The sequence below is a fragment of the Atractosteus spatula genome, chromosome 12 (assembly GCF_055471065.1).
Source record: "Atractosteus spatula isolate fAtrSpa1 chromosome 12, fAtrSpa1.hap1, whole genome shotgun sequence".
Classification (NCBI taxonomy): domain Eukaryota; kingdom Metazoa; phylum Chordata; class Actinopteri; order Semionotiformes; family Lepisosteidae; genus Atractosteus; species Atractosteus spatula.
This window is the reverse complement of record NC_142717.1, coordinates 35,603,803-35,614,424: the sequence shown is the minus strand read 5'-3', so window position 1 is coordinate 35,614,424 and position 10,622 is coordinate 35,603,803. Positions and strand designations below refer to the sequence as shown.

General features: G+C 37.2%; 1 protein-coding gene across 1 annotated transcript; it reads left to right on the top strand.

Annotated features, from left to right (window-relative positions):
• The first annotated feature begins 4,245 nt into the window (after window positions 1-4,245).
• On the top strand, window positions 4,246-10,101 carry tnfrsf11b (tumor necrosis factor receptor superfamily, member 11b). The gene is made up of 4 exons (XM_088929510.1): window positions 4,246-4,296; window positions 5,673-6,060; window positions 6,498-6,680; window positions 7,528-10,101. The coding sequence occupies exons 1-4, from the start codon at window positions 4,246-4,248 to the stop codon at window positions 7,845-7,847; spliced, it is 942 nt and encodes a 313-aa protein (XP_088785636.1). The 3' UTR covers window positions 7,848-10,101.
• Window positions 10,102-10,622: the final 521 nt, after the last annotated feature.

Below are 10,622 nucleotides of genomic sequence, written 5' to 3'. Positions count from 1 at the left end.
GATGATGGAAAAAGGCAATATCACATAACTGTGACAAGCATGCAGCACCCTTTTATGTAACCAGATTTATTTCAGAATTCCAAAATCAGATGCAAAGAGTGAGAGTCAAAATAAACTTTAAATGATGTTTAAGTGCAAGTAGGGAGAAATACAACGGATCCTTTGCTTTCATGATTCTTTTGAAGAATAACGTTTAACTGAGAAAATCCATAACATGTGAAGTCAATACTGTAAGTATGAAATTAGTAGGAGTCAGGCTCACATGTGATCTTGTTAGTGAATAAGGAAACATCCTAGGGGTAAAACAATATGCTAACAATTAAATATGTATATTGGCAAATCCAGTAAAATAAACAATTAAGAAAAAATTGTAAAAAGCAGTCTGCCAAAGGTGCTCTATCAAAGGGCACGATAAACTTTTACAGCATGGAATCAACTGAAGTGAAACACATGCTGGGCAGAACCCTTAGAACACCTGATTACATTTTTTCTGAAAAAGTCAATCACATTTCTTTGCTACAGAGTGTTTTTCCACTTTTCATGGTAGTGCAGAGATTACAGGCCTCACCGCAAAGCACAGTTTTGGGTAATTCCTTACTATAAGCTTTTTACTGTATTTAAGGCGGGGCCTAAAACAATCCAGCCTACTGTTCTAGCCTCCTGTGACACCATCTGTTACCCTGAGTATCCCTACAAAGTAGCCCTGGATACATGAAAAAATATCAGAAATACTGTGGTGCTTAAAGTGCCAGTTTTTAAACAATGTGTAGACACCAAGCTCATTTTTCACTGCTTTCGAGCATCAGACACATTAGAAAAACATCAGAAAGTTTTCAAGGGAGAGGATACCATTCTGTCCATATGGCTTATTTGTTTTTTAGTAACTAATTGATCTGAAGATCTCATTTAGGTGTTAATCTCTGAAGTGGTGGCATCAGTTTCAATAACAAGGATGGGTAGCTTGTTCCAGTCAACGTCTCCCAGACTCACTCAATATTTTGTATCAAGAAGGTTCTTCAGTTCTGAGATTTCAGTGAACTTCCCCTCAGTTTCCATTAATGTGCTCCGGTTCATGTTTCACCATTAAATTTGAAGTCCATGTGGTTGACGTTGTCAATGCTTTTAAGGAATTTGAATATTTGTATTAACTTACCCAACGAGCTTGGGAAGTTATCTGGTTGCTCTTCCTTGGAACGATTCCAAATCAGCCATCTCTTTTTTTTTCCAATTTTTGGGATCACACGATATTCTCAATAAGGTTATGCTAGTGTATTGTGCAATTTTAACATAAGATTCCTTCATTTCACTTCTAATATTTTACCTATTTTCATAAACAACTAAATCCTTTTCATAGCTCACCTACTTCATATTTAGTTCGGTGTATGGCATTTTATACAGCATACAGGAGGTTGTGCTTTTGCTGTCTGCTTGCATTACTCTACCTTTTATGTCATCTGCAAGGTGTTTAACCACTGTTAAACCAATGAGTAGTGGCACAGTAAGTCAGAGATCATCCCTAAAGCATACTGTAAGCACACAGTAGCACAACTGCTCTCCTGGATGGGTTGCCAGTACAACAGAATTCAGAAAAGCCAATCAAGCAAAAACAGCGGTCATGACCATGTCATCAGGAGGTTGGAGGAAACTCGAATACATGTAAAAACCCATATGAGCACAGAAAGAACAAGGTAAATCCAAATTGACAGATACTGGAATCTAACCTAGGGAAAACTAGCAAAACTATGACGAAATGCTTCTTGTCCTTCTACAAGCAATACAGTTTTCATTTTTCCCCAGAAAAGACCAGTCTGAAAGGCAATATTGTGCAGTCCATTTTGTACATTAATTGTTTTAATAAGTATAAATTACAGATAATTAAATCACCCTATTAACAACATGTCTGTGCACTTTTTCAAACACTGAAACAGCATTTTATTTTTACATTTGATTGTAAAGCTTGATTCTGATGTGTTGAAAGAAAAACTAGATAGATTGGATTAGTTGGTGGCACTATTCAATCTAGACATTGGTTCTTGGTTCGAATTCTGTACACTTCTTCAAAAATCCAAGCGTTTTTGTCACCCATTTTGTTTTACAGCAATTGCTTCTCATCACCACCTTGTCCAATACCGTAAATGCTTAAAATGCTTAAACGTCTAGCAGCTATGTCACCTTGCAGCTCACAACTGACAACCCCATTGGCCTTTACCAATCATGACCTCCTAAATAATCCCCACCTATTGTCTGGTTTCATCACTCTGTTCTCCTCCCCACTGATAGCTGGTGTGTGGTGAGCATACTGGTGCACTATGACCGTCACATCATCCAGGTGGGGCTGCACATTGGTGGTGGTGGAGGGGAGTCCCCATTACCTGTAAAGCACTTTGAGTGGAGTCTCCAGAAAAGTGCTATGTATGTGTAAGGAATTATTATTATCAACTGTTATCCTTATTCAGTATTCAGTCATTGAAAATACAGTAAAATCCAACAATGAGAAAATGGAACTGAATAAAATCACATTTTGCAGATTTTTAAGAAAGGATCCAAAATAATAGAATGTGCTGTGTTTTATGTTTAAAACGCAGCCACAGCAACCACTGATGCAGAGCCAGATTATAAATTGTTTCAAGATGATCATATTGTTTTAATATAATAAGGTCATGATGCTTTGTGCTCAATGGTTCTAAACACAGCACAATATATATACTGTTAAACATTACCCAGCATTTCTGAACACTTGTTGAGATTAGGTTAACAAGAACATATAAACCACCAGTTTAAGAACATGTCCCATCTTTTACTTGATATTTTGCGTGTTATCAACTGTTCTGAAAAATGCTTTGCAATTCTTTTAATTTCCAAGCTATTTTTGTCCTGCCTCTAAACTCTAAAAAGTATGATGCAAGGAGATTATAAGGAAGTTGTGAGACACCGACCTCTCAATCTCTGATGTACTGTATAGCTTTAAATAGTAACTTCCTTCTAAAGAAGTGCAGTCAGTCACTACTTCCAAACACAGATACTGCGTGCTCCATGGCACCACAGGATTTGCACTGGGTCATCAGGAAACTGTGGAGTGTCAATAGAATTATCTTTTCATTTTAATTATGATATATTTAGTTCAATCTAAAATATATAACCTATGGATATAATATAAAATAGATAGATGTGGGAGTTTTCATACAACAGCTGCATTTTGTGTGTGATTATAATATGACTATACCTGTATATCCCTAACACTATTACCACTGTAAGCTAGGCCCCAGTTCTTAAGAATAAGGTTGTGTTTAGTTTAGTGGGAAAACTTGAATACACCAGGTAGCAGCAAAATAAAACCCACTAGCCCTTATAGCCCTTATAGCCCATGAAATAATATTAAGAGCGTTGACGTTGTTTGACTAATTAAGTCTTGAAAATAGTCTGGTTAAAATGTGTATTATTGCTATTAATCAGATATTACAGTAGGATAGATACTTTAACTTCAATGTAAAGTTTTGAAACTAAAAATATTTGCTTTATACATCTACAGGGTGATGAACTGGAGCAATTAACATGGAGAAGAGATTCCTTTGAAGAATGCTTAAACACTTCATGCAGAGGGTTCATCCAAACCAAGCCATTTGTGTATTGCTCTTCTGTGCTTCTGCTTGTAATACTTTAATACTGTTATCAGCGGGAACATGTTCCCCACGGGCGAACTTGTTCATATACCACATTTAATTTCAAATTTTTCACGATGTAATTATTTAAACAACAGATTTACTAATTTAAATCAATCTGTCAATAAACCTATCAATTACTGCTAGCATCTGCTATCTAATGACAGTGTATAATTTGCTACCTCAATGTAGAATTGTTTTTTTCGATATTCAAAATACTATTATTTTGCTTAATTTTACACCACAAAATCAAGGGTAAAAAGATAGAAATGTACACATAGGAACAATTTTTATATAGCCAAAAAATAAATACAGTACCTTATTTGAGGTACTTCTGTACTCTCTATTTCGTGATAAGGTACCTCACAATCTTTTTTGATAATTTAGGTGTTTCATTTTTCAGTGTATCTCTACCTTCTAAGTACAGCTGTAATAAACACGTGGGCATCCTAAATGCCATTTAACAATTGCAATCCATTCCTGGAATATGTAAAAACACAATATACATAACAATGTTTTGTACGTAGAAGCTTAAAGAACGGCCACGCCCCCGACCAACAGGCACATAAAACCCGCTTCAGCTTTAATGAATTTCACTAAAAGGAAAAAAGCGCAATTGAAGATGAGCAGGAAAGAGGTGAGTTGATGTAAATGTTTGAGCTATCTCTCTGAATTGGAAAAGTTTGTTTTGAAATTGTGCTTTCGTTTTCAAGAAATTTAGAGCTACTATAAGAAAAAATAGTTTACGTGACCATTGTTTAAAGTAACTACTATATAGATAGAAACAGTGTAAAAAGCAGTTGTGTATAATTGTTAGAATCAGATTTCTGCAATATGTCCTTTACAGTATATGTGTATATAGCCTCTCGCTTGCTCGTTTTAAACATTGTAGTGAAATGACTTTTGCTCAGTTTGGTTAACTTCTGTAGAGTGTCTATGCAAGTAAATTTTCGAATCCGTAAACCTTTGAAATATGCCGATAAAATAAATTATACTTTTATTATGCAGTTTTTTTTATCCGTTATAGTCCATTATAACGTTATAGTTACAGTATATACGTTATAAAATATGAAGACATTGTTAAAGGTGGAATTTACAGAAACGTTTTTACCTTCACTGTGATACTCATCACAGACAATGACGTCTAAAAACGTAATTAGTATTCTCTATTTATATTTATAAATCTGGTTATATTTAAACTACATAATTATTAGTAACTTAGGGTGGGGAGTTTTACCTCCATAAATCAGCTACGGGATCAAAGACACGACTGATTCTGAGGAGATAAATGTCTGACTTGATAGGTAAAATCTTTCTAGAAGCAGAGTATATCAGATGTATTGCATTTCAGATTTTGGTTAAAAAAAACAAAAGGTTTCCTCTTTGCAAATCACTGTATCATAACAGTAAATCAAAAGCAGAAACATCTGCTCTCCAGTTGATGCACAATCCTTTCATGCCAAGAAGGTGCTGGTAGTGTAGTAACCTAACCACAAATACAAAGAGTAATGTCTACCCTGCAGCAATACAGTAATTGACGTGGATAAATGAAAATACAAATGTGACAACATAAGTATTAAAAGTGCATCTAAATATGACAGGTATTAAGTGTTATGATTAATAACAGACTTGTGGGACTTAACATTGAAAAAAGACATTCGGTAGATGAGAGAGATGCCAGCATTGTCAATGTGATGAGGTTTACTTATCAGGAGTTGGTGCTTTCCCAGGGAAAAGAGAAATGTAAAAAATCGTTTAAAGTCCTTGATGTAGTTTTGAACATGTACTGTACATAAACAGTATTGCTAGTAGATAAGCATCATTTTTCAGTAATTTCTGAACAGTTCATGCGCTTTATATTTACATTGGAAAGAGTGTTTGATGGGACAGTTAATGTAATATTTCCAGGACAAATTACACTGTATTGCCCTGGGTTACATTGTATTTCTCCAGAAGATAAGCATGTTTGTATTTTTCTGCACAATACTAATGAGCAATTCTGTTTCTTTGCAGGTCCTAGCAATTGTGTTCTTTTTCACTGCAAATAGTCCCGTAGTGCTGGAACATGGGAAATATCTCACCTACCAGCACAGAGATCCAGTCACTGGCAAAATGCTTCTCTGTAATCAATGTCCTCCAGGAACACACCTGCATAGCTATTGTACTACCAAGCACCAGACTGTCTGTGCACCTTGCCCAGCTCAGCACTATACCCAGTACTGGAATTATCTTCCCATGTGCCAGTACTGCAACAATTTCTGCAGGGAGAACCAGTTTGTAAAGGAAGAGTGTTCTCCCACCTACAACAGAGTTTGTGAATGCAAAAAAGGCTACTACTGGGATTCAGAGTTTTGCTTAAAGCACACAGAGTGTCCTTCAGGATATGGGGTCAAAGCTAAAGGTTTCTATGATTACTGTTTAACAGTTTCCGGATTGTTATTATATCTGACTGCATACAGCGTTTCGAGAAATTGTCTTGGGTGTTCTTCAAATTAATAAATGACCTGCAAGAGCAGTCTGATATTTGAAAGACGTACAATTTGCTAATTACTGCATCTTCATTCTTTAGCAATATGCGAGTTCAATAATATCCTGGACTATGTGCAATTCATTTTACTCTAGAAAACAAACAGAAATACATCCGACTTAATATGACTACAGTTTGTGAGTCCCAAAAATGGTAAACATCACCGACTCCTTTCCTTCTGTTTATTTTTCCTTTGTTACTCAAATATTGTCATTAAGTAAACAGCAGATTTTATTGAATCAAATTTATACCAGGAACATGAACGTTTTAACTAGGTAATGCTAACTTCATTTATTCAAATTTTTTCCTAGGAACAGCAAACAAAGACACAGTATGTGAGAAGTGTCTTTCTGGGTACTTTTCCTCAAAAATATCAAGTCAATTATCCTGCATGAAGCACACCAATTGCACAGCTCATGGCTTAAAACGGATTCTCAAGGGCACTTCTTGGCATGACAACTTGTGCATTTCCTTCAGCGATTTCCAAGGCAAAGGTACATTGTTCCCTACTATTTGAGGAAATGAATAGTGCACATTTTCCAGTAATATATTGTACATTTTTTTTAGACTGTACTTTTTACTGGGCCATGTAATATATTGTACATTTATCATGGGCCATTTTCTCTGTGAGCAAATTCTTAAAACAGATTAAACAGATTTTTAATTGTGCAGCTTTCCCATAGGGAATAATGAGGAACATCAAATAAAATAAAACGTACTGATCACCCTAATGAATTTGTTTCCAGGAGCTCGCTACATCAGATTCCAGAACTGAGGAATTAATTTGATTTGGCTGTTCAGTGGCTTTTTGGCTTTAGCATCTGCCCCAGTGCATTAACCAAGTAGTAATAGGAAACCAAATTAGAAAGATTTCAAAGAACCAAGGTTTTAAAAGAGGGGGAAAAAAGCGACAATATTTTTGGAAAATTAGTCTTGATTGGATAGTAAAAGTAAAGAGTGTTCGATATATTGCAAAATGCAGTGCAGTTGTGGGCTTTTGGTGTTTCTTTATTAAATTTAGTTTTCAATTTTTTTTTTACTTTTATTATTTAGTAGTCATCTAGTTCTACTGTAGGGTATAATAAATGTTTAAAAATAAAATTATTGACAATTCTATAGCCCTGATTAATATGGCCTGAAGATGGGTTTCTCCCATTCTGTACCAGCTGCAGCATTAGCAATTTCAAACTGAAGCTGTTGGAGTGTTTGTTGACTTATAAGAAATCTTGGGAGGGCACAGTGTGAGTGGTCTGATTTATTTTTGATTATGCAGTATGTATATACAATTAGGTACAAATTTGTTAACTAAAACATTACATGTTTATACATTTCTTGTTTCAGGTACTCTTAGTTTATACAGAGAAATCATTCTAGAATTCTTTTCTCATCAAAAGATGAAGCTGAAGAAGGTGGTCAGATTTGGAAGGAAGTCTCTAAATGAACAACTGCTGAAGCAGTTAAAAAGCAATGGAAACCTCTCTGCTCAGAAACTTATGTGCATTTATGTCAAACAGTGGATGTCTCTTCAGAAACCAGGCACAAATGTGATTAAAAAATTGCTGGAAATGCTAAAGAAATCACAACTTCATAATGTTGCAAGAAGGTTTGGGAAAAAATTTAAAGGTGTACTGGCAAAAAAAAGAGGAATGAGGAATAATTGAATACAAGAAAAATCAGAAGAGAGAGGTGGATGAAAAGTTAATGATCAAGATAAACAACAAGGAATTTGCTGCTTATTGCATGGCACAATTATTTCACAAATTGAAGTTGTTCCAAACATCAGTTATTGTTATATTTACCTGGTGAAACTGACTATGTTCACTGGAAAACACCATGCTCCCTCCAATTTAATGTTCTATTATTGGATTTTTCCGGTTTGAGATACTTGGGTTCATAGTGGCTTGAGCATGGACAAGGTTTGTAGATAGTTCTAATCTATCTGCGCGACCCCTACTTGGATCAGGGCCACCTGGACCCACCCCTTGAGCAAGGTCTGGGGATGGTGTTCAATATCTAGCACCTGGTTGCTGGGTCACCCACATAACCCGGTAATCCCGGTCCCAATTTCAGCTGGAGCTGTTGTGTGGTCTCACCATCTGCAAGGTGAAGGATAGGGGTTGGTTGGGATGCCAAGTGAGTAGTGGGGGTGCCTCCAGAGGGATTGGGTTCATTTTTTGTGGCTGAGCTCATGGTGGTGATTAATCAGATCTTTAGTGATGGAGGTGGTTGAGATCCAGCCAGAAATGCTGAAGGTGCTGGACATAGTTGGGGTAGCGTTGGTTAACATACTGTACCTCTTCAGTGTTGAGTGGAAGGTAGGGACAATCCCTTTGGATAGGCAGACTGGGGTGGTGGTTCCTATTTTCAAAAAGGGGGATGACCAGAATCTGTGTTCCTATACAGAGAAATCGCACTCCTCTGCCTCCCTGGGAAAGCCTATGCCAGGGTTTTGGAATAAGACGTTACCTAATAGTCGGGGCTCAGACACAGACGATATAATCTCTCCTGGCCGTTGAACAATAGACCAACTCTTTGTCCTTGCATGGGCTTTGAGGGAGCATGGGAGTTTGCTATACCTCTCTGCATTTGTTTTGTGAAAATGCAGAAAGCTAAAGACTGTGTACCCCAGAGTATCTTGTGGTAGGTGCTTTGGGAGTATGAGTTGCTGGTGTTGGTGCTGTATGCAATTCGGACCCTCTGTTTGCAGAAGGAGGGTTATGTCCACATTATTGGCGTTAAATTGAGCCTGTTCATGGTTGGCATTGAACTCCACCAAAGGTGCGTCTGGTCTCAGGTCCTGCTTGTGATTTTCACGGACAGGATAACAAGGCACAGCAGAGGTTTGGAGTGCATCCTGTTTGGGGACCTGAAGGTTGCATCTCTGGAGCACTTCACCGAATGTGATGGGGTCAGGATGAGGGTCAAGGCCCCAATGTACTTAAAATCCTTCACTTGTGGCAGCGGTTTCCTCCTGAACTTGAAACAGCGAGCCATTCTTTTTCAGGAGAGAATCATGACCTCCTATATAGAGGTCTCTACATCGGAGACAAGTTCAGGAGGAAACCACTGCCACAAGTGAAGGATTTTAAGTACATTGGGGCCTTGTTCACGAGTGCGGGTAGTGAGGATTATGAGACTGACCAGCAGTAATGCAGACCCTGTACCTAACGGTGGTGGAGAAGCAATAGCTACGTTTTTAGATTAAGCTCTCTTTTCCAGTTGATCTACATCCCCGTCCTCACCTATGGTCACATGGTCTGTGTAGTGACCTATAGAATGAGATTGTAGTTGCTAGCAGCAGAAATGAGGTTTCTCCGTAGGGCTGCTTGGTCTACTCTCTGTGACAGGGTGAGGAGCTTGGCAATCCAGGAGGACCTTGGAGTATAATTGCTGCTTCTCTAAAATTGAGAGCAGCCAGTTGAGGTGGTTTGGGCATCTGGCAAAGATACCTCCAACTAGTGGTGTACCAGGTACTGCCCATTAGGGCTAATCCAAGACATGCTGGAGGGATTATGTCTCTCAAATGGCCTGAGGGTGTCTGGGAATCCCCCAAAAGGAGCTGAAGACATTGGCTGCGGAAAGGGAAGGTTGGTCTGCTCCGTCTTATCTGTTACCACTGCAGCCCTCTCCAGGAATAACTAGTTAGAAAGCAGATGGGTGAAAAACATCCTGACCTACAGTGTATACCATCTACCATTCTGGCACAAAATAAGTACAAATTTTCACTTTTAAAGAATTACCTTGGCAATATCCTGGAAATGTGTTATCTTTAATGTATTCACAAAATATTAACTTCATTTTGAACTCAATCATCATTAACATTGACATTACAGTCTTCCATTATTGTACATACAGTAGAATTGGAATAGCAGTCTTTCTTATTTTCTGTACATACAGGATGCTGATATGTATATGTCTGGGGGAAAATAAACATTTTATGATCCAAAAATGTGTTTCTTATTTTTTATTTAATATTAAAATAAAAATATGGAATGTACAAATTGAAGATGGTTTCTTAATTTCATAAACTTCTTTGAAAGTTTAAAAATGGGCATTTAAAATGCAACTTCAAAAGTAAATTGTAGCCTAACAGTGCAGATAGACAAGCACATAGGATTTGGACAGGACGAAACAAGTATTGTGAATGAAAAAAGATACAGAGTAGTGTCATTCATGACTAAAGTATCCTGATTATGAATAATGATGAGTTTATTCCAATGAGTGATATTTAACAGCAATAAATCATTCCACTGCAAATGAACTCTTTTGTTTCCCAACTTGGACCTGTATCTTGGCTAAATTCTAACCTGGTCTTGAGAAATCTGTGCTTCCTAAATTCCTTGCTTAATTTATCTGGTAAAGCTGTTTCTCGATTCTTCACCTGAACTGCCATGTAGGAACACAGCTGGTGGTGGTGCTAGACAGCTGTTATTACC

What these genes read in the sequence shown, in the direction of transcription:
- tnfrsf11b (XM_088929510.1), top strand. Translation starts at nt 4,246, where the DNA reads ATGAATTTCACTAAAAGGAAAAAAGCGCAATTGAAGATGAGCAGGAAA. An exon ending in ATATGGGGTCAAAGCTAAAG is followed by an intron (nt 6,061 to 6,497) that starts GTTTCTATGATT and finishes ATTTTTTCCTAG; the next exon opens with GAACAGCAAACAAAGACACA. An exon ending in CAGCGATTTCCAAGGCAAAG is followed by an intron (nt 6,681 to 7,527) that starts GTACATTGTTCC and finishes TTCTTGTTTCAG; the next exon opens with GTACTCTTAGTTTATACAGA.